Below are 19,840 nucleotides of genomic sequence, written 5' to 3'. Positions count from 1 at the left end.
ACGATGATATCATAGACGTTGATAATAAATTCGGTTGTAAGCGATGTCCGCAGGTTGACACCATGAGCCATGTCAATGATGAGATGAGTGCTACTAGTTGTAGTGACACACCAAATGGAAGTTACAATTGCCAAAATGTCCTTGATCCTCCACGAGCATGGGCAAAGGGATGACCGACAAATACAATAAAAAAAGCTCAAATAAGAGGGATGGAAGCCAGTGGAAAAGTCTAGGAAATGTGCAGTTTACCAGGGCAATGGGCATGACAGAAGAAATTGTCCGTCATTCATTTGTGAAAAGTAGTAATCCATACCTTTAGATTCTTTTGAATTGTAATTGTATAAGCTTTTCAATCTAGATGTATTCGAATTTTCATATGATATTACTCAATGTGAATGCATTATGAAATGCTAATATTGCAATTTCTTTTCTTACTACATGGTTATTTTCAATGTCCACAGTAAGATTCGGTCCCGTAAAAACGTGGGACATGAGCATTACTACATGGTTATTTTCAATGTCCACAGTAAGATTCGGTCCCGTAAGAACGTGGGACATGAGCATTGATGGTAAGCAGCATTATGTATTATGCATCTATGTATGAAATATTTTATGTACTCATGTATGCTGGCATGTTGTATATATGGATGCATGTGCATGCTGTCTGTTGCATGTCTCTCATTCCTAAGAATTTCAACCTTTCTGTTTGACATCTCTCTTTCTCTCTAAGGTTTTCTCTCTCATCATGTCTCCCTTGGTGCAACAAAATAGTAGCGGAGAATTTAATCATTGTAGAGATTAAAGACACAAATTTGATTCTCTCTCTCTACTAAATTCCCAATTATGGGTCTCTTCCCTCAAGTTCACAAATAGTTAGTGTTCCTTTAAGCCAACAAAGATGCTCTTCAGTCTCTCCCCATGTGTTCCATGCTGTTATCTTTATGCAATTTGGTAAAATATTAAGACTATTCTCCTCTATTTCAGTGTGTAATAGATCAAAACTATTCTTATTCTTGCAAAAGATTCAAGAGCCATTTTTTGTTAAACGCTCATTTTTATAGTTCAAGAGCTATTTTTTGTTAAACATTCCATAGTTGTGGTGAATGTGGTGATTGTGTTGTATGGAAATGGGGCAATACAGAGTCAATTTTTTGGTAAAATGAAGTTTTGTAATGGACATGTGTGGTGAACCTAGTGATTGTGTTGTATGGAAATGGGGACACTAAAGAATTATTTTTTGGTAAAATGCAATATTGTAATGGATATATGTGTGGTGGATGTGGTGATTGTGTTGTATGGAAATGATTCAAGAGTAAATACAGGAATATGTAAGCACAATGTTTGAAGTCCCGATGTTAATTATAGAGGGAATTTGCGGATTTGTGGGGTGAATGTGGATTGTTTCATGAAAAGTAGTAATCTGCACTTGTAGTTCTTTTACAATGGGTGCGGTTTCTTTTTTCAGTATAGAAAAGAAATGAGTATTACGCCCCTTAACAACAGCCGCCGCAATTTGGACACTGGTAGTACTTTCTTCCAGGGTTAGTTAGGGAGCTTGATGTACTTAAAGTTGCATTGTAAGTTGTACTGTGGATAGGTTCGCCATGGATATCCCCCCAGCATTTGTGGAAACTGATGAAATACTATCTAGTTCAAAGGTTTAGACTTGCATCCCATTTTCATAAAAAAGAAACCAAGGAAATGAATTTCTCTTAGAAATCTCCTTTTTTTAATAAGGTTTTGTATTCTCATGCTCTAAATGCCACCATCTTCAACGAGGCATCTGGTCTCTCTCTCTCTTCCCGGAATTTTTTTTTTAGATTTGGTAATTACTGATGAAGAGCAAGAAAGAAAAAAGAAATTCATTCAATGAGGTACTCACATGCATTTGTGCAACTTCAATAATTTCCAGTTATTACAAAATAGAGGAAGCAAATCATATATTGTTCAGTGTCAACAGGGAGAGGGGAGGAGTGCAGTTTGACTTAATATAGGACATAACAAGTTGCGAGATTTTATCACTGTTTATTTGTAACCAGTTGCAAGATTATATCATGGCATGCTATAGAGATGGACCCCGTGTGTAATGAGACTTTCAAAGTAGGGAAATAACCATTGCAAAATGAAAATTCAGGTAACTTCGGTGCATATGAAAGAAAAGAGCAGAGTAAGTAAACAACACCCATCATTGAACATCTTCGCAATAAAGGATGATAGCTAACAAAAGTTCTCTTTTCCAATTTCTTTTTCTTAAATAAAAAATAAAAAGTTACTAAGATAAAAAAAAAAAATTGTAGCAATGAAAAGAGAACTTTTGAAAAAAAATAAAAGAGTGATTGGCTATGGCGAGCTCCTCCAACAAAATCACAACGGAAGCAAACAAGATATATTGCATATGACAATTTGCCAGACTCATAATATTTCTTCAACGATTTCAACAAGTTCAATACAATTGTTTGAATCTTAAAGTTTGCTCACTGTGACTGAAGCTCCCTTTAAACACAAGTATTTGTATACAAATTCCATTACAAAAAAGCATGTTTGCTTCCCATCCATAAATGTCACAAACTAGCAACTCAAATGCAGACCTATAAAAACATTTTCCAGACTTTTTCATAAAACAGAATACGGAGATAAGGCTCTGCAAATTACCGATGAGCATCCAATATATAGAAAACAACACGTCAGAAATGATATTAAAGAAAAAAAGAAATATTGTATTTCTTGCGAGCATGTTTTACAGCAACAATATCATGAAGTTTGGGGCATTCTTTCATGAAATGACTGTAAGAGCCATAGTTAAAGGACTGCGAAGCATCTACTGAGGTTTCAAGTCGGCTACAAAAGAAGCCAAAGAATTCAACACCACATTAGGAGATATTTAGCCACAGAAACTCAGGCGTGAAGTGATACAATGCTAGTAGATGAAATTAAGGAAGGGCACAAAGAATAAGACATAAACCTTTATGCATCCGCCAAGCCAGCAGCCAAACCCATATCATGATTAAATCCCTATTGCGTTCCTGTGTTGCGTGGTCGTCCATCCAAAATGACATTGCATATGAAGAAAGATTGAATTAGTCCATATATTATAACATCATATCTTGTTAGAAAGATATGGGTTGCATAGTGTCCCACAGAACACAAAAGATATCTACATAAAACAAGAAACACAGAAACAGCAGCAGCAGCAGCAGAGCTGTAATACAAGAACCCAATAACACCCAAAATGCAAAACTCATACATAATCCTAATAAACACACCAATGAAATCAAAATCACAGTAAAAAATAAAAAATCAAAAGCGAGCACAACAAATAAAACATCTGACTAAGAAACAAAAACAATAAAGAACCCTAACAAAAAATGGAGCTTCCCATACTTATTTATGCGATTTTGGGTGTTTATACTGTGTGAGAGAGGGCTCTGCTGTTGCTGCTTCTTCTTCTGCGATTTTGGGTGTTTCTACTGTGAGAGAAATGCATTCTCGGGGTGAGGGAGAGAAATGGATAGAGGGAGAGGGTTGTTGCATGAGGAGAGAGAGGGCTTCTGTGTGTGAGAGAGAAATTGTTGTTTTGTATAGAGGGAGAGGTGGGTTGGGCTGCGAGAAGAGAGAGATAAGGGTTCTCTGAGGAGAGATGGGTTGGGTTGCGAGGAGAGAGATAGGGTTTTTATGTGACAAATGGCTTTTGCAATTAGAGGGTTTGTGCTGTGAGGAGAGAGAATGAGTTTCCTGTAGAGAGAGATAGGATGCTCAGCAACTTCCGTGTTTTCCAGACAGATCTCAGATGGGCATGTTTTTTTTAATGAAAAATGTAAGGGTGGCTTTCCATTTGAATTCATACAGTTCATTTTCTTACGTGCATCTGCCGCAAGGAGCATCCTCCTACACCAGCTGTGTAGGGCATTTCCTACTCGAGCTATGTAGGGCATCCCTGTGTAAGGCATTTCTTACTCGAGCTATGTAAGGCATCCTTTACTATATATATATATATATATATATATATATATAAGATTTTATGGGGACCGATAGCTAGTGTTAGCTAATAGTTCAAATTGAATATAGGTCAATTTGACGGTTATGATCTTATTTTATGTTTGAATTATTATTTTGTTTCTACAAATCCAAATTGTTTAAAATTTAGAACGTCTATTTTTCAAAAATAAAATAATTTAATTAAAAAATCATAAAATATAAATTGACCAAAATACCTCCGAAACATTTCGAGATTATTTTTATTAATTTATATTTTTCGAATTATTTGTTTTATATTTTTATTAAGTGCGTCTTGATGAGAAGAATGAACGTCTAAAATTTCAAGTGATTTGGATTTGTAGAAAAATATAAATATTCAAATATGAAATGAGATTGTAACCATTAAATCAACCCAGATTGAATCTGAACCATTGGCTGACACTATAATAATAAAACCGTGTGATGACAATATTCACTCTTTTATATATATATATATATATATATATATATAAAAGGAGAGAATTGCAAAGGAGGGAAAAATAATAGCATAAGGGAAAAGCACTAATCGGTTTTGGCGGCGGGAGAAGAGAATCCTTGAGGAAAATGTCACTGCAAATTTTAATGTTTAAGATATTCTCACCCTTTCTGAGATTACAACAGTGGGAGCAACGCGGTTCACAGATCGGTTCTAGTGGTGGGAGAAATAATCCTCGAGAAAATATGCTTCTGCATATTTCCAACCCTCTTTGAGACTACAACATTGGGAGCGAAGCGGTTCGGGCGTTTGGGAAAGTGGGACGTATACCTGTTCATACTCTACATAAGGTCTTAAATACTATGCTGAGTCATGTATGTCATTTACATTAAAAATAACGATATAGAAAAAAAAAAAAAAAAAAAAAATTTCACTTTATATCTTATTTAAGAATTGTAATTATGAAAATCTCTCTAAAGTTTTTTGCATATTACCTACGTATTTATTTAGTCTATCATTCACTTCCATCTCTTTCTCTCTTTTTTTGCTTTTTAATTTTATCTTCACCGCGGATGTTGAACATCTGGAGTAATTAGTTATCTTTTTTTCTTAAAAAAAAAAGGATTTTTTACTTTAAATATTGAAAATCTAAAGCCACTCTTAACTTCAGACTTTGAATATCCAGAGTTGCATGAAAATCTCAATTACAATACAACTTCGGATATTAAAAATCTAAAGTTGAGAGTGATTACATAATTTCAATGTCCAAATAATTCGATTTTGTTGTTAAAAATGGCTTAAAAAATAATATGATTATGTATATTAAAAATCTAAATTATTTGTAACTTCCGATATCCAATCTTTGGAGATCAGTAAAATAGGAAATAAAAAAATGGACAAAATAGATATGCACGTAATATAAAAAAATCAAGGGGGATTTTTAGAAATTTAAATTATTAAATGAGATATACATGTAAATTTCTCTATAAAAAACCTCATGATAACCAATGAAAATTAGAGAAGTCTTAAAGTACCCAATCGGTTTCGAACAAATATAGCTATTTTTAAGATACTAAAAGAGCATTTATGACTCGGCCGAGTCCTCTTGGCTGAAGCAAAGTTACTCAGACTCGTCCGGTTGGCTAGCCTAGTTACCTCAAGTTTCCTTGTGTGAATTAAAACTTCTCTCTCTCTCTCTCTCTCTCTATGCAGAGACACCCTTTTTGGGTAAACGGGGGAGGAAAATGACCCACATAAAGGAAGACGGGAAAGGAGAAGTCTAGATATGAGAGAGAGAAAGAGCGAGGGGTGCAACTCTCAGATGAAAAGAGGTAGAAGAGAATGGGAGGTGTGAATCTACTTATGAGAGAGAAAGAGGGCTATATATGCGAGATTTGACACTTTCAATTTCGGGAAATGATGGGGTGATCGCGTATGCATAGCTTCTTTTCTAGAAAATCATTTTAAAATGGAGTGTTAAAATTGCTAAAGCGTATTATTTAGAAATTATATTAATTTTTATTTTATTTTATTATGAGTGATGCAGTGAGTTAAAATTTATAGTTTTGTGAAATAAGAAATAATGGAACTACTAGGTAGTCAGTAGTTATTGTTGTGAGTGAGGAGTTATTGCAGTACATACAGTCGTAAGTGCCTCTATTTAAAGAGGGGTGTGTCGTAATAAAATTGGCTCACATTTGTTGAGGTTAATCTTGGGTGTCAGGATTGTAAAGCCTTTGTGTACCCCATTTTTAATCTTTGAATGAAATATTAGTTTTTCTTCCACCTCATTTTGATTCTTCTTCTTCTTCTTTCTTTTTGCTTGTGAGTCTTTGGCCAGTGTAACATTATTAAACTAATTGAGATGTGGATAGTTTCGGGATTGTGAAATCCGTCTTTCTCTACAATTAGTGAAATGGGATAGGTGAGGGGATGAGATAGAGATGGCCAAATTTTGGCCCCAAGCTTTCTCACCTCTGGCCACATGCCCAACTCTTGTGTCTCCTTTTGGGCAAGTGGGAGTTGGGCAGAGAAGATAGAGGGAGAATAGAAAAAAAGTAAATAAAATAAAAATAATAATAAAGAGCTGAGAGAATATATCATGTCTCAGAATTTGTAAGGGAGTCCACCTCAAAGATCTCTTACAAGAAAAAAAACAATTTCTTTACTCCCTCAAAAATAACCTCCTCCTGAAAAGGGATTTCATTCCTTTGTAAATATAAATTAAAAGGGACAATAATAAATAAAATACAACAAGAAACCCACAACTCTCTACCCCCCAAGTTTTGGATCCGACAAGTCGGGTTTGGGTTCAGGTTGACCCAACCTAAACATATAATCACACACACACAAAACTATACACATATATAGAGATTATCTATAAAGACACTATTTATCTGTTGTACATGGAGGTCACAATCATTCGAACTCATTAGATGTTAAATTAGATGGCTTGGGATAAGTCATGAAATCCGATATTTTTTTTTTTTGAGAACTTTGTCTTTAAACAATGATACTCTTACAACCACCCATTTTGAATTCTACGTGACAAAAATGATTGTGAGTTCCTTGTACAAAAAGTAAATGGTATCTTTATAGGCAATCCTATATATAAACATTCATTGCCCCCAACCTACCTAAAAATCCAATAAAAAAATGAAAAAGATAGACCCATATTTTTATTTGCATAATGGATTACTCCCTTAAGCTTCATTTTCTTTGTTTCTTATTGTTTTTCAAATGGGATATTACTGTTGGGCTTATCTAGTCGAGCTCTCTTGCACGAATGTGGATGTGCGTAACGAAACTTAGATATATGGGACAAAAATACCAAATATGTACGTGTGTGTATGAGTAAAAAAAATAACAAAAGTAAAGTAAATAAAATAATTAATAATTTATTAGCTCAAAGATTTAAGTGGTTCACCTTTTCAGGCTATGTCCACATGAGAAAGAGATCATATCCACTATTAAAAATAATGGCTACAAAATCATTCAAGAAGCGAGCTCTCTTGGACTCTCTAACTTCTTCTAGAGGCTCTGTTCTTCTCTAGGATTTTTTTCTATGAGGTTCTTCCCTTTCACAGAGGCTTTCTTCTCTTTCTATCTCTCTAATAGACTTTTTTATTTTTTTTCTTTTTCTCTCTAAGATAAGGCTCTTTGTATCCCTCTCTATAAAAGAAAGATATTTAATAATAACTTATATGATTTATTATCTACTCATAACAACATGTTGTATTATCACCACACCCCTAATATTAGGGGAATTTCACCGGTGCTCCTCTCTCATGGGACATGACACCTAACAATCTCCTAACATGAGGGAGGTTCTCCATTACAGATCCATCAGATGCTCAAATGACATCCATGCCAGTTATGAATCAAACAAAAATAGACCTTGCAGCTCATCTTATAAGAACAACTCCATTATTACGAGTTAGTTAACAATGATTTGCATCTCATTTAAGTGTTCTGCAATGGATCCCCCATCTTGGAATATCATGTTAACCATTTTTTGGATAAATAATGCCTTATTCTTGTTGCCTTTCTCTTGTACAAGTTATGAAACTTATCCCACAATGATTTAGTAAATGTTTCCATTGGCACATGGTAGAACACATTTTCTTTCAACTATTGTCAGATAGTTTTGAGAGCCCTTCAGTCCAACTTCTTTCGCATATTGTCTGTCAACCTACGGGCTTGCATTCTATCCCTTCAGTCCAACTTCTTTCGCGTATTGTCTGTCATACCTACGAGCTTGTGTTCTATCCCTTCAATGGGCATATTCTATCCCTTCAATGGTCATGCACAGGTCCCTACAATATAGAAAATCTTCCATCTTTGGCTTTCAGATGATCTAATTATTCATATTGAGTGATATCATCTTGCTCCTAGTACTAGAATCCATATTAAATCCATACACACAACCTTCCATACCCCTCTCTTATTTTCACTAGCAGCCAGGGAGATTCATCGTCTATCAAGCTCCCACTATTGATTAAGGTTTTGGGGACGGTCAAGGATCTGTCAGTTGTCAAGGATTTGTTGGCTGTTAGGGATCCATTGACTGTTAAGGATACATCGCTGGTCAGGCTCCCACCATCTACCAACTCAATGGTGGTCGAGCTCCCACCAGTTGTCAATTCATCGATGATCAGGTTCTATGGGTGATCAAGCATCCGTCGGTGGTCAAGCACTCACTAGTTGTCATGGTGTCACCTTTAGTAAATATAAGTTAGTTGCAGTCAAAGTGATCCACTGTTGGTCACAGTCGTAACCAATGATCTGTAGGTCAAGATCTTCTTTCCACAGTGGCCACTCATTGATGGTCTCTAACCAACAATGTATCCCAACCGCTTTGTTCGTTGGTCAAATAGGATCCAACTTATAATGAGGTTTTCTTCCTTACTTGTCTTATGATCGTTGGACTCATTACATAGGCAACAATGACCGGGAAGACCGAGCGGTGTCTCAAGAGTCAAGAGAAATACGACCTAATACCACTTGTTGGGCTCACCCAGTCGAGCGCTCTAGCACGAATATGAGTGCGCTCAGTGGAACCAGATTTATGAGAGAGAATCACCAAATTTGTGCGTGTGTACGAGTGAAAAATAACAACAATAAAACAAATAAAATAATTAATAAATTATTACCGCCGAGATTTATGTAGTTCATCTTTTCAAACTATGTTCATAGGAAAAAGAGATAAAATTCACTATTAAAAATACTGGCTACCAACTCATCCAAGAAGCTTTCTTGGGCTTTGTGCCTTCTTCTAGAGGTTATTCTCTCTCATATTCCTTCTTCCTTTTCTCTCTAATAAACTTCTCTATCTCTCTTCTTCTTCTCTCTAAGAGAAGCCTCTTTATACCTCTGTGTAAAAGAGAAGATATGCACCAATAAGTGGCACTTCTTAAAACTTTGGGGAGAGACCACCATAGCCTCTGTGTGAGGTTTCTATTTTATAAGGGATTCCCACAAAATCTCTACCCCCTCTTTATACCTCTCTGTGTAAAAGAGAAGATATGCACCACTAAGAGGCACTTGTTAAAACTTTAGGGAGAGACCACATTAGCCTCTATGTGAGGTTTCCATTTTATATGGGGTGAGATTTTGTTTCCCACAAAATCTCTACCCCCTCTCATATAGTAGTTATTCATTTTATGTGGGAAGAGATTTTTTCGTTCATATCTCTCCCTCTCTAAAGAGCTAAGAGAGAATATTTAATAATAAACAACTCATATTGGTTGTATCCATTCATAACAACCCAATGGGTTGAATTATCATCACACTTCCTAATAATTGGTAGTGAGGCTATTTTATGCGATTATGGAAAGAGAGAAATAAGGGAACTTTGAAAGGTGTGGTATTGGATTTGGAGAGAGTTAACTATAAAATTATTCTATCACTGTGGAGTTGGTTTTGAGTCATGAAAGAGGTGAAAGGTGTATAGCACTTTGATGTTTTCATTAATTTGAAAAATTTCATTAAGAATGGTACAAGATCCAAAACGTTTCTTTTTCCAGTCCCACATTGAAGAACAGATAATGTCATACCAATAAACTCAAAACAGTAATTCATGCATACAGTGAGAATTCACAAAGATATACATCGAGAGAGAGACAACAAATAAATTTGAGAGAAACTGATAATAAACTAATAGGAATGGTGATATTTCAATGTTAAAAAACTCTTCAAAATATTCTCTTACAGATTGAAATACGTCGAGGCCTAACAGCCAATCGCATCCACAAGAACAAAGACGTTCTGCTAACACTTCTCAGGAATTGTTTTACAGGTTGCAAAATCAGAAGGCCAAACAAGAAGCGCAGCCCCTTCTCTAAAACCAACCAAAACACCAGCCACTCTCACTCTCCATCGTCTGTCATATTTACATTCATACAAAACCAAATACGGAACCCCAAAATCGACTGATCCAACACAATCACATACAGTATCTCTCACGCGTGCGTGCCTACAAGACCAAGACAAGTGAGTCAACAATGACCCAACAGGCCAGGCCACCTCTCTCTTTCCCCAAAAAGCCAATATACACTCCAACAAAACAATCCCACATAGACAAACGTTATTCTCAACAAGACAAACAACGCATCAGGAACAAATACTCTCACCCCTCTAACAAGCAAAAGCAAACCATCCACCTGCCCTACAAGCCAGCCAAATCACCGGTGGTGTCGATAGGCGTGCGATACTTGGCAAGGTGGGGGCTGTCAAAGTTCCCAAGATGAAGCAATTGAGGCTCAACAAGGCCACAGCATCAGATGCTGCCCTATTCTCGAGTGTGGAGAAGAAGCTCACAACACTCTTCAAAGACATGCCCACAACTGAAAATAATGCAGCTACAAGGGGCCCACATGGGTCCTCGGCCTCCCAAACTATAGTCCCAACCAACAAAGACAAGAAGGCACTAAAGAGGCTTTGCTTAAGGGCCAAACCCCTCCTTCCAGCCACAACTTCGTCGGGTCTATGAAATTGCAAGATTGGCCTCTGCCCGAATGGAGGCAGGCTTGTCCTACACTGCCCTTGATGAGAAGCGGTGCCTTGCATGAGGTCTTTTAGCACCAAATTGCTCCCGTCAAGGCCTGGATCCCATGAGACTGCTGTCCCATACTCTTCTCGTGGGTGCTCGTATTTTAGAGTTGGGTCTCCAGGCCTGGGTTTCCAAAGGTGTTTGAAATGAATTTCTTTTAGGCGGATATTCTCTTCTCTAAGATCCTGTAACTGTTAGGTATAAGTGGGCACTTAGTGGAGGGTAGAAATCCCCAACAACGAAGTATAGGACAAAGATCATAGATGCAATGATGTAACATATGTTCTGGTGAGAAAGATTGTAGATGCTAACTGTTCTACACTTAAAAATAATACAATTGGAAAGTTGTACCGTGGCAAAATGTTCTAAAAAATAACAAAGTGGAAAATAGAACTTGTAGGAGAGACAAAGTCCTAAAATAAATTATACAATACGCATATGTGCATTTTGTTATAATTTAGTATCATTTTTGTGACTCATTCTTGTATAAAAATTACAAAAGCAACCACAATAAATTATTCCATGGACTATATTACTACTATTTTTATATTAATTTTGTTTCCCTAGTGAATGCAATGTTGTATTATATTTAATTCTTTTAAGCATCCAAGTACTAGCAGTGTCTAAATGCAACTTTATTTTTGAAAATTAAAGTATAAATCTGTAGTAAAATACTGATAAATGTCACAATAACATGCATTCTAAGATGCAATGAATGACTTCAGAGCACAATTTTAACTAGGGAATCATGAAGTGATGAAGGATCTGGCCAGATTCTTCTTTTCCCTTTTTGAAACTTTTTCATCGCTTAGGCTAATCAAGCGGTCAGTATGGGAATAGGAGACTCCTGCCTTTGGTTTGCCGTCTCCTTCAATCTCGTTGCAGGGTGCCTTCCTCCATCTCTTCATAGCGTCTTTGAAATAAGCATTTAGTCTCAGTTCATCGCTCGCTTGGATGCATTTACGTTGCGTGCCATGCGACATTTTTTAATATTCAGATAAAGGTTCCAATTTCAAGAGCAAGAGGGTCGCAGACCTATTCGAGTGCTTCTGCTTTTAAACTGGCTTTACTTGAAGTGAAGGACAAGGGCTCCACTTGCAAAAGGAAAGAAACAACCTCAAGGAAACCTATCATAGCCACTCTACTCCTTGCTAATCGACAATACAACTAGCTATTGAAAAAACACCTATTTTCCAACCAACAAGACACTACTTGTGTAGCTCAAACACTAAACCCCACCAGATTCTGGGATATCCAACAAAAAGAGGAAATGAAACTTAGAAGGGAAATTATCTTTTTCTGGAAGATTATTAAGGTCACTTTTCAAGTATTTATTGTTGACAGCATGGCTTTTCTCTATATGCCAGTAAGAGACATGGTGCAGCTGGGGAGGCCACACAAACTTATGTGCAAAAGGTTTGGAGAGGATAGTGCCTTTCACCCTCTAAATTGTGAGGTGACAAATTTAGGCTACAGAGTAATGGGTCTTGGGATGACAAGAAGGGATAATTTAGAAATGAATACACTTAGGGAACATAAACGTGGCTCAAATAGGTGATAAGATGAGAGAAAATAGACTTAAGTGGGATGGCCATATGCAGTATAGACCCAATAGAGCGCTTGTTAGGAGGAGCGAGTTGATTCATATGGAAGGCTAAAAAAAGACAATGGATAGGCCCAAAAGGACATTATTGGAAGTAGTGAGAAAGATACAGCGACTATGGCCTCACTGAATTTAGGCCCTTGATAGAGCAGAATAGTGTACCTGGATTCCTGTAGCCGATCCCAAATAGTTGGGAAAAAGCCTTAATGATGATAATGATGATGCTGATGAGTTATGGGTCTTGGGATACTAGAAATTCGAAAAAGTGAATATCGTGTACACAAGTAAGAAAGTTCGCTAGTCTTAGTGTTCTTATTTATTTAATTGTAAGCTCAAGCTTTGTTTGCCAGCTTTTACCAAAGTCATAAGGAATTTATCTTTCGTTACCATATTTCAGCATCTCGGGTATGCCATAGTTTGGGCAGGCCAGCAAATCCTAGGAAAGCAGAACCTAGTGGTGGATGCTAATGGCTCTCATTCCCCTTGTTTTTACTTTTTCTATTGAGAACATGCAAGCGCAGGGACGGACATGTGAAAGACATAAGAAAACAAGGATAAACAGACAATACTGAGGAAGCATTCCCTGAGGATATGTAACTTGGACATGCATGTCCAGTGTTCTGGGAGTGTATCAATATAGTATAGACACAACACTCACATTTGACCTTTTCACTAGAATCTCATTACACCCACTAATTTCCTCCAATTGACGAATGGGTATATAGTCTCTGAAAAGCCAATTTCATAATGTTCTTCCTCAGATGCTGACACTCATACAAGTGTCATTGTAAAATAGCCCTAGGGCAAACCAAAGGAGTCTCAAAATAGAAGGGTGGGATGGCCAACAATCCAAACAACCCAAAATAGCCATACTATTTGGCCGTCTCCTTTGCTTTCACAAAAACATCGAAGGCAACAGGCAAATGGTTCGCCCTTCAGTTGTCACAATTTTATACACGATTTTAAAGCATGTTACCAATAGAAAAGTAATGCAATTATTTTGCTTTCAACGCCTGATGCTACAGAAAGAAATTTCCCCACTAATATCCTTCATAAAGCATATGGAGGCATTATTTGACATGATTGAAATATTTGAAGTCATAAGTGGCCGGCAGAGCACCAACGACCCCACTTGTCTTCATGAGCCAAGGCTCATAGCAGGCCTTGTGCACCCATGGCAAGACAAGAACACGGGTTTATATCTCCACCTTGCAGACACTTTCCCCATTTGTGAGGAAAGGCTTTGGACATGTTTATATCCCACCTAAAGACTTCTTATACTCAATTCTTTTCAATCTAATATGACACAGAAAGTTGGTATTTTTTCCCCTGGTTACTGAAAGATGAACAAACCTGCTAGAGGCTCTAAATGCTACCTAGATAGTCTGCTAATTGTCACAAACTTCTCTATCAACTTACTTGTTTTACAGGTTTGATCTGTTCAATTTGTTGATTTGTTTATTAGTACATGACATCTGTAACTATCATGCACAGGAGCGTGCAGTCGCATACGCATTGGGTAATGCTAACAGAACAAACAAGTCATTCTTGTTTTTTTTTTTTTGATAAACAAAAACAAGTCATTCTTATTGTTGATAACATTTTAGTGCACGAATTAAAGAAGCTTGAATATATCCCATTCCATGATGGGGTTATTAGAAAAAAAGTGATAAATTAAACAAGTGTTTAAAATCCTCTCCCCTATATATTTGAATATTGCATGGTGTGAAATGCTGCTGCTGCCACTACTTCATTACACCCAAAATCTAATAACAACCCAAAACGATGCCTAAGTTCCTGAAACATTTGAAATTTATTAAAATGATAAATAGGCCCCATGAGATTTTTTTTTGTTGAGAACTTGATCGTCGTTTAGTACTTGATCTTTATTTCTCAAAATTTTTTAGAATATATATATAGTTGGGATAAGGCTCGGATGATGATGATGATGTTGAAGTTTGTCTTTTATTAAAATACTTACCTTTAATTAAAATGACCCATTGATTTGCATTAGTTCATTACGTATTTCATCATTTATTCAATTGTCCAAGAAAACGTTTTCTTCCTTATGGGAGCACTTTTGATACAGATATATAACTAGAAACTAGATAATTGAATAGATTTGTTGTTAATAAAATTGGAATTCATCAAAATACCCATCAGAGATTGATTATTTAATATTTTGCCTATTTGCAACTATTCTCAAGACCATGTGACATTTTATGGGTATTTTGAAATTAAATCAAAATATAGGATAAAGTGTTAATTTGTTCATCTCTCATGGGTAATTCGATGATATGTTTCTCATAAAAAATTACCATAGAAGTTGGAATTAATCATGCCATATTACCACTATATATTTGATGAAGACATTTTTTTTTAACCAATATACAGTTCCTGAAGATAATTATTTTAATTTAACGTTATTTGTTATTCTTTTGCATATCACTACCAACCTAAAGCTCATGAGCCTACCTAAGCACCTAATTGGCATCTGCAAGCCCCATGGACCTTAATCCAAAGGAGGATGCCAGGAAAAGTGTAGAACAAATCTTAGATAATAAAGAGAAACAATTAGAACCACCACAAAAAATACATTTGGACACTTGGCCTTTTCCTACAAGTAGTACCAGATTGATCCTTTTAAGGACACATAAAAATTGAGGAAACCATTTATTAAAATCTCATTACCTCATTTTCCAAAACCTCAATCTTTGTAATAGCTTTATCATGCTCCTCCTCAACCTCCGCTAATATGGACTCTACAATTTTATGTTGTTTAACAGCCACCGTTAACCTCTCTTCAAGTTCTTTCTTCTGCCATACAGACATCTCCAGCTGGGCTTGCATTTCAAGAAGGTGAGTTTCTAGCTGCATGCAATCCATACACAATCTTGCCAATCAGCAAAGGGAACAATGAAATTGCTGGCTTAGTAAATAATAGAACATAGAACATTTTAAAAATGCATTTCTCACTATTTCACCTTTTTACACGTAGTTTATAGGGTTTTATTTCACAACATTACTTGCTAGGAAAATATCAATGAATTAAATAATTCACAACAATGGATGTTTTAGTTCCAGGAAAGTAAGCCAACAACAAAGTGTTCAATCACATCAACATGAAAACAGTGTAACAGTGCAACTGTAATCAAATGAAAAAGATCTGCAAGATATCTGAAGAATGGGGGGAGTTTCTTTTGGGAATCCATTAAACGCCTAAACGCTCTCAGTTTTCTACTTTTGAACTATCAAAAAAGAAACCAGTAGTTTCTATAAGGAGGAGATATTTGTCATTATGAACACCCAGACTAGCATATCAGGATAATGATGATATTAACAAGAATTGAATTTCTTTGGCTTGTTTGTATACAAATCAAATTTAGAAAGGAAACATGAAACAGGAAATGATTCATTTTTAAAATTTATGCAAGGAAGAGAAAACAAGGAATTGTCTATTATAAATTGTTGAAGTGGCTTCCAAAGAACATTTCAATAGAGATACCCATGATAATGATGAATTTCAATATCGGCAATAAACAGATTACTAGACTTCAGTGCAAGTACAGTGCAGCCACTGATCAGGAAAAATATATTCTCTGTGATGCTTCACTTCCCAGGCAAATAATCTTAGGTTTTATTCTCAGATGATACAACTGGTTCTGCAAAGAAATTTAGGTTGCATATAAGCTTACCGATGCCTCTGAAGTCGGGGAAAATTTGGTTCATGCATTAGAGGAATGCGGGGCCTCTACAAACCTTGTCGGATACATGCGTCAGAGGTTTGCTGAAGAGACGGGTATTATCATTCAGGGTAGTATACATCTTTTGAGTTCAACAATTGATGAGTGGGTGCTGCATATGAGGCCACATATGATTTCAAGGCTGTGGAAAACAAACGGTAAGGAGGGAAAAATAACATTTTAAGGGAGTACCACGTATGGGGGTTGGATGGAGAACAGGAATGATGACTGGGGAGATGCATGGTGTAGGGAGATGTGCTTGTGCTAATTTACTATCTACATTTTGGTGCTAACAGGGATTAGTTAACATCAAGTTCCACACAAGAGTACATGAAATGAGACATATACATAAGGGATGGGAGAAAAAGGACGAGAAATGTGCTTGTGCTTAAATTTCTTGAGGATGTTTAGGTGGCAGTGGACGAGATCTGCAGCTTATTCTTGAAGGACGGGGGGCGGGGGGGGGGGGGGGGGGGCGATGATCAGTAATCTAGACTTACACATGATTCTTAGGAAGCAATGAAGGACGAGTTAGAGGGAGAATTTAGGATTATTTAATAAACAACTTTAGAATCTAACGGGTGCTTGAATTCAAGAAGAACTTCAACATGCATTATTAAAACCTTGACTCCAGCTCAAAGCGAATTCTTTGATCTAAATCTTATAAAAGTATTGAAAAATCAAAATCTTTGCCAACAGAACAATCAGTTGCTCAAGGTTCAATCTGTCACTTGCTCAAGATTCAATCCCCAAAATATTAAACTGAAACCAAGCCTAGATGAGCGCAATGAAAAGATTCAAATTCCAGAAAGTTTATGACTCAACACACTTCAAAGATATAAAATAACTGAGATGAATCATCCAAACCACTTCTGTATTCACAATGGCTAAATTTCAGGGAACGTCTTCTCGCTTATGAACCCTTCAAAATGATTCTCGATAGGAAATGAGAACATAACCCTCCAGCATAAAGCCACCTCCTTTCTGAATCATCCACAATCACAAGCTCATGTAATAACAATGGTAGAAGCACTAATGATGTTAATGTTATAGAGAGAGAAAAGGAGACTGTATATAGCAAAGGTTTGCACAGTGCAAAGGACCGTTCAGTTGTTGATCATGTTTGCAGTCATGTGACAGGATCTTCCAAATGTGTTCAATGGTGTCCGCAATCTTCATATCTTGAAGCTTTGCACTGTATAGGTCCTAACAATTATACGGTCCTATAAATCCAACCAACCAGCAGTGTAGGAATTGGACGAAGGCACTAGAAAAGGGAGATGTCAAGAGTGAAACTACATGCCTCCGACCAATGCCAAGGCACCTATTTTTTGAGATAAGATGAGGCTTGGGTTTCCAAAGGGTTTTCAAGTTTATTTCATTGAGATGGAGGTTCTCTTCTCTAAGATCCCGCAATGCAGGTATAATACCAAAGCTCCTCATCAACATGAACAGCCACGTATTAACATGTTCAATCAGGAATCTGAACCCAATAGCTATTTATGTTGGATAGGACTAATGTAGCCGCACATGTAAAGTTAGAAGTATTGAACACAAGGCATCACTGAAAAATATGTATTAATGATGACAAAGTAAATAAGCATTTGATGCCAAAAATGGTGTGGCCCATAAATTTGTTTTAAAATAAAATTGTTTATTAGCATACAGTGAACTAAATTAAGTACAGCAATTATTGACATGTATTGCAGGCAACAGCAACAGTATACTGACCAGCCTTTCCCTCTGTATTGCTGTAAGAATCCGAAAAGGCAAAGAAATGATTGAAACTGTCCAAATAATAATCCTCCAGCACATGGCTATGTATAAGTTGAGAAGAAGCTTCACAACTCGCATCCATGTTATAGTTAAAAAGCCAACTATTTCAGCGCCTAACTGCCATGAAAGTTTGATAATAGAGAATGGCTTTGTAATCAATATGACTACATTTGCTAGAAGTTCAAATAGGAGGCCCATCATGCCGAACACCGGTTGCTGATATCACCTTCCGCTCTCTCCCCTCCAGTTTGAGGTGCATAACAGATAAGAAGATGACCAGTGATCAATACAGAGGTAACCATATTATGGATATGTTATCCCCTTTATGAAAGTGAATACTTGTTATATGAAAACCTATGAAGTTAATATGCCAGTCTTCATCGGGACAAACTAAGATTGATGAACGAGAAGCATATCCATCAGCCTTGTAAAATAAAACACGGCATCACCTGCAGAGAATAATTCAATTTCATTCCAAAAAAAAAAAAAAGTTGGTGATATAAGAAACATTGCGTCAATATATAAAATAGAGTACAAGGCCAAAAAGCAAGATACAAAAGCCTAAGAGATGTTAGGACCACTACTTTATCAATACAATAGTTATATACATAAACATGTTATGGCCGCATCTCAGAGACTGATTTACGCTACCTCTACCTCTATCAGCAAACTATCTGTAAGCACACCAGCATTAATTGCGCCCGTTCAAATAAAACATGTATTATTTCTTGTATCAGAAAACCTAGTGTAAAAATACTTTAACTTCTACAGTCCAACAATATACAAGACAGGGACCAGGTAATTTGTCATCAAGAGTTGCAAACCTAGTATTTTTACCAACGAGATTATCAACTCGGTACATATTCTAGCAAGTGTGTTCAAGCATAATTAGCACAAAGTGTGAGGGAGTCAAGACAATGTAACTTTTCACTCAGAATGCAACTGTCACATATGTTCCTTATGCTGGCAGATCACCACTGGAGCCCCAAGTGTGTCAAGCACTAGCTGTGAGTATGGGCGTATAGACCAGAATCATAAGCATCTCGAAGAAAGTCTATTAAGCCATCAAATATAAAGAACGATCTGTATGCAGCACCCAAAATATAAGGCCAGCCAAGATCAGTATAAAAATTAATTACAAATAACAAGTTAGTAACTGACATGTGATTTTCCGAACGTATTGACCGTTCAGGTCAGAAATTATGTAACCTAAGCGAAGCTTCGACAGAGATGATCGACGGACCAAATCATCACATAGGCAGGCGAAAATCTCAAAATCGATTGGATCAGAGTCCCCCATTTTCTTTGGGCCCACTGCCATGTTTTTCAATGCCACTGTTAGTCAGCTTGATGAAGTGTATATACATCCTATTCAACAACAGACGACCGCCATTTCCGAGATACTTCTCTCAATATTCTCACCTTTTCAATGCCACTGTTAGTCAGCTTGATGAAGTGTATATACATCCTATTCAACAACAGACAACCGCCATTTCCGAGATACTTCTCTCAATATTCTCACCTTTCTACTTACGCCTCACATGATAGGACCCTCTACAAATCAAAAAACGAAAATATATGATCCTTCTGATACACAAATAATCTTCTTATGTATTACCATCTTGGTCATATCACCTTTGGTAGAACCTTTCTCTCCTTTAAAATCTCAAAACTAAATGTTCCTAACCTCTCCTATGTTTTCAAATTTTCAGATTTAT

General features: G+C 36.5%; 1 protein-coding gene across 4 annotated transcripts; it reads right to left on the bottom strand.

Moving 5' to 3' along the window:
* Positions 1 to 2,389: 2,389 nt before the first annotated feature.
* On the bottom strand, positions 2,390 to 18,337 carry LOC18422683 (coiled-coil protein). 4 transcript variants are annotated; one of them, XM_088860642.1, is made up of 4 exons: positions 18,078 to 18,337; positions 15,295 to 15,474; positions 2,963 to 3,023; positions 2,390 to 2,838 (listed from the first exon to the last, which is right to left on the bottom strand). In XM_088860642.1, exons 1-4 carry the CDS (start codon positions 18,321 to 18,323, stop codon positions 2,819 to 2,821), a joined length of 507 nt encoding a protein of 168 aa, XP_088716768.1. In that variant the 5' UTR covers positions 18,324 to 18,337; the 3' UTR covers positions 2,390 to 2,818. The 4 variants fall into 4 exon arrangements, with proteins under 4 accessions (XP_088716768.1, XP_088716767.1, XP_011624416.1 ...); XM_088860641.1 differs by having other exon boundaries at positions 2,697 to 3,023; XM_011626114.3 differs by lacking the exons at positions 2,390 to 2,838; positions 2,963 to 3,023 and adding an exon at positions 10,084 to 11,191.
* Between the last annotated feature and the right edge of the window lie 1,503 nt (positions 18,338 to 19,840).

The sequence above is a fragment of the Amborella trichopoda genome, chromosome 3 (assembly GCF_054954075.1).
Source record: "Amborella trichopoda isolate Santa Cruz 75 chromosome 3, AtrichopodaSantaCruz75HAP2 v2.0, whole genome shotgun sequence".
In the NCBI taxonomy this organism is placed as follows: domain Eukaryota; kingdom Viridiplantae; phylum Streptophyta; class Magnoliopsida; order Amborellales; family Amborellaceae; genus Amborella; species Amborella trichopoda.
Note: the sequence above shows the minus strand (reverse complement) of the source record. Positions and strands in the feature narration are given on the sequence as shown.

What these genes read in the sequence shown, in the direction of transcription:
- LOC18422683 (XM_011626114.3), bottom strand. Translation starts at nt 18,323, where the DNA reads ATGATGGGCCTCCTATTTGAACTTCTAGCAAATGTAGTCATATTGATT. An exon ending in CAATACAGAGGGAAAGGCTG is followed by an intron (nt 15,475 to 18,077) that starts GTCAGTATACTG and finishes GATTGCATGCAG; the next exon opens with CTAGAAACTCACCTTCTTGA. An exon ending in TTGAGGTTTTGGAAAATGAG is followed by an intron (nt 11,192 to 15,294) that starts GTAATGAGATTT and finishes TATACCTAACAG; the next exon opens with TTACAGGATCTTAGAGAAGA.